This window comes from Amblyomma mixtum, chromosome 5 (assembly GCF_055824585.1).
Source record: "Amblyomma mixtum isolate Tamu chromosome 5, ASM5582458v1, whole genome shotgun sequence".
NCBI classification, from domain to species: domain Eukaryota; kingdom Metazoa; phylum Arthropoda; class Arachnida; order Ixodida; family Ixodidae; genus Amblyomma; species Amblyomma mixtum.
The window spans coordinates 37,278,558-37,281,516 of record NC_143016.1 but is presented as its reverse complement, the minus strand read 5'-3'; the positions used below and the strand labels follow the sequence as shown (position 1 = coordinate 37,281,516).

The 2,959-nt window shown below is 54.6% G+C and overlaps 1 protein-coding gene across 5 annotated transcripts in view; it reads left to right on the top strand.

The window, feature by feature from the left end:
• The first annotated feature begins 239 nt into the window (after positions 1–239).
• LOC149341805 (uncharacterized) overlaps positions 240–2,959 on the top strand; it is a 50,521-nt gene continuing 47,801 nt past the window's right edge. For 3 of the 5 annotated variants that reach the window (XM_089544001.1, XM_089544006.1, XM_089544005.1), the window contains exon 1: positions 241–1,020. In XM_089544001.1, the coding sequence (XP_089400127.1) occupies positions 998–1,020 (23 nt within the window). In that variant the 5' untranslated portion in view covers positions 241–997. Of the gene's footprint in view, positions 1,021–2,959 lie in introns of all 5 variants that reach the window. The other 2 variants (XM_089544003.1, XM_089544002.1) reach the window with 2 other exon arrangements.

Sequence of the window (2,959 nt, the reverse complement as noted above, 5' to 3'; positions counted from 1 at the left end):
TCGAGCAACCTTCCTCTTTTTAAATAAAAGTTTTCTCTCTCTCTCTCTCTGCTGACCGGCCGTTCCCGAGGGGGAGCGTGCATTGCTGAGGTTCTTCCATTGTAGGCGGCTCATTTCCGGTCCTCGGGCGACTTTGCGGCATGCGTCGGGCGTAACAGCCTGGATAAAGGAAAAGCAAATATTGTGTTTGTTTTTACTTTTATTTTGCAATGGAAAGGGCGTTTTGCCCTACGGAAGCTGGAGGGCTGGCCATGCTCTCGGTAAACCAATCATATGAGCAGTGTAACATGATTGGAAGCTACCAAATGTGGGCCGGGCCTTTAGGGCTTTAAAACCGGGCCCCGGAGCCGGAAGCGGGGTTCTGGGCTAAGGTGAGATGCTATGCATCTTCGGCTATGCCGAGTAGGGGCCTCCCCTAGTGTTAGCCAGTTCCGCCTTTTTGTTGTTTTGCATCTTTTTGCTCTTTAATTTGTCTCGAGTGCCTAAACCTGTATATGCTGTAAATAGCTGTACATGAACTTCAAGTATTCGCCTTACCCCTGCATCTCAACTCCTCACAAGACCGTCTCTGGCGGGGCACCCCTGGTGCGAAGATCAAGTTTCAGTCTTCGAGTTAAACCAACCGTCTCTGGCGGGGCACCTCTGGTGCAAGGAAAGAAGAGAACCTGAACTTTACTAGCGCAGTCGACAGGATCCTGCGGCCATCGGAAGACGGCGCAGGAAGAAGACTGAAGGCAGGGAGAAAGGCGACGACAAGGCAACAGGTCAGCGTTCGTGAACGGACCTGCGGAGAGACGGCGGCAAGGACGCAAGGACCACGGCAGTAGTCCAGCGACGCAGGACTGCATCCGGTCAAGGAAAGCAGCGCGTCGAGAACTTGACGGTCACCGGCGGGTCACAGCAAGTGACGACAACGTGCACAGGACCAGCGGCGTGCGACAACTCATCGCAGCGTCCGGTGAAAGTGGAGGTGGACTCCGACACCAGGAAGCTGGCAATGCGGATCGACGCATCGAAACTGTGAGTTTCCTTCGTCGCATTGTTCACGTCCCTGTGCATGTGTTCGAGCCGGTAGGACAGTTGAGGGGTACAGACGGCGGTATGGAGAGTTATCCATGCCGGCCCTCGCTTGATGTGAGGTACCGAGTAGAATTGGCGAAGGTGCGCTTAGCTTATTTTCAGGCTGAGCTTGCAAAAGTGAATGGAGGAAAGGCGCCGCTATGCGAGGAAAAACCTCCGGATTTGCAGGTGTTAGAAGCAAGGCGCCAGCAGCTATAGCTCGAGCTGGCTAAGCTCAAAGAGTCTAGGAGAGCTAGTCAACTAGCCAGGGAGAACTGCTCCGAGTCCCGAGCAGAGAGGCCGCCAATGCTGGAAGGCAAAGACATATATATGCCTGTCAAGCACAGGTCAAGAAAACAGCCAGGCAGAAGTAAAAAGTGAGCCAGATTTCTGCGAAGCTGGAACCGCAGTTGAGGAAAGTATCGTGACGAAACGCAGCGTCGCGGTATTAGAGGCGGTGAACGCGCACTCCGACGATCCAGCTGCACAGGTTAGCTCTACTCCAAATGACACCAGGGACGCGGACGCGAGTTTGGGATTGTTGGAAGTCACTCTGACAATTCCAAAAACGAGATCTCAAGGAAACCGCGGAAAAGGGCCGTTCGTTCAGCATGAAGCGGCCAGGGACTACAGATGTAAGATCGGCGAGCTTGTGACAGGAGAAAGTGTAACGTTGCTGGAACGGCACACCGCGTCGGGCATGGGGCATGAAGGGCCCCGTAGCGTGATTGATGGAAAGAGCGTTCCATCCGAGCCAGAAAACGGAGGTGGGCCTGTTGCGCCTACAGGGCGGAGCGCCGCGCAATTGTCGAACGCACACGATGGGCGTCCGACCAGGTCCTTCGAGGAGAAGGAAGTGCGTGACGACTTGACTCAAGGCTAATTCGGATGAAGTGACTACGAGTCACCTCATACAGCCTCAGAGTCAGATGATGCCGCGAAGCCGGCAAGCTCCTATAAAGTAGGGAGCGGCAGTTTCAATGTTTGCCCTTGCAGGAACGAGGCAAATGGCTCGAAGCGAGGCAAACTACTAGGAGGCAAGGGCGAGGCTTTCATGTTGAAAGTCGGTACGTGGAACATTACGTTCGGTGCTGCAGGTCGCCAAATCAAGCGCAGCGAGACCGGCCGCATTGGTATGGCAAGGGCTATGCTCCGTACACAGCACGCGGTTCGTACCGGCGCGCCAGAGAAAGCTTGCCCTCAAGTGTGTCGCGTGCTGAGGTATTTGGACTTATCGAGGATCAGGACGTTTTCGATCCTGGAGGGCAGCAATTTTTGAATTCTTGCCCCGCTGTGGCACCAGTGTAATGAGCGTAGCGGCCATTAGGCGTTAATCGTGTCGATCGAGACACGTGTGGGCTCGAACGCGGGACGCGCGGTGCGACTAAGGAGGCTCACGTGGCCGCTTACGGACCCAATATGAGTGCCAATGAACGCTCCGGTTGCGAGTGTCTGTGTGCATGTGTGCCCATTCGCGAGGACGAGTGTGTACTTGGAGGTGGTGAATTGGGTGCAACCCACCAACTTGGACGCCGTGTTACGGCGCATGGCAGGCATGCTACTGTGTGTACTGGAGTGTGCATTTTGCTTATGTTTTCTTGGTGCCCCTAAGTATTTTGCGTAATGTTGTGTTTGTGCCCGTGTGCATTATTTTGCCTTTGGTTTTGTTGGTGCCAGTGCTTGTGTAGCTGCGGTATGTCACCCACAGGGTGGTTTCGTGACCGACACCGATCCCTTCTTTGTTATAATTCTAAAAGTGCCATTTGGGCCCTTTGTAGAATCTTGGGAAGGGCGTGTAAGGGATCGGTAGTGTACGCGGGGTCATCGGAACGCGGCTGGGGCGCTCAAAGCGAAGCGTCTCCTTTCTCGGAACGCGGCCGCTCGCGAATGCGCAGGGAAA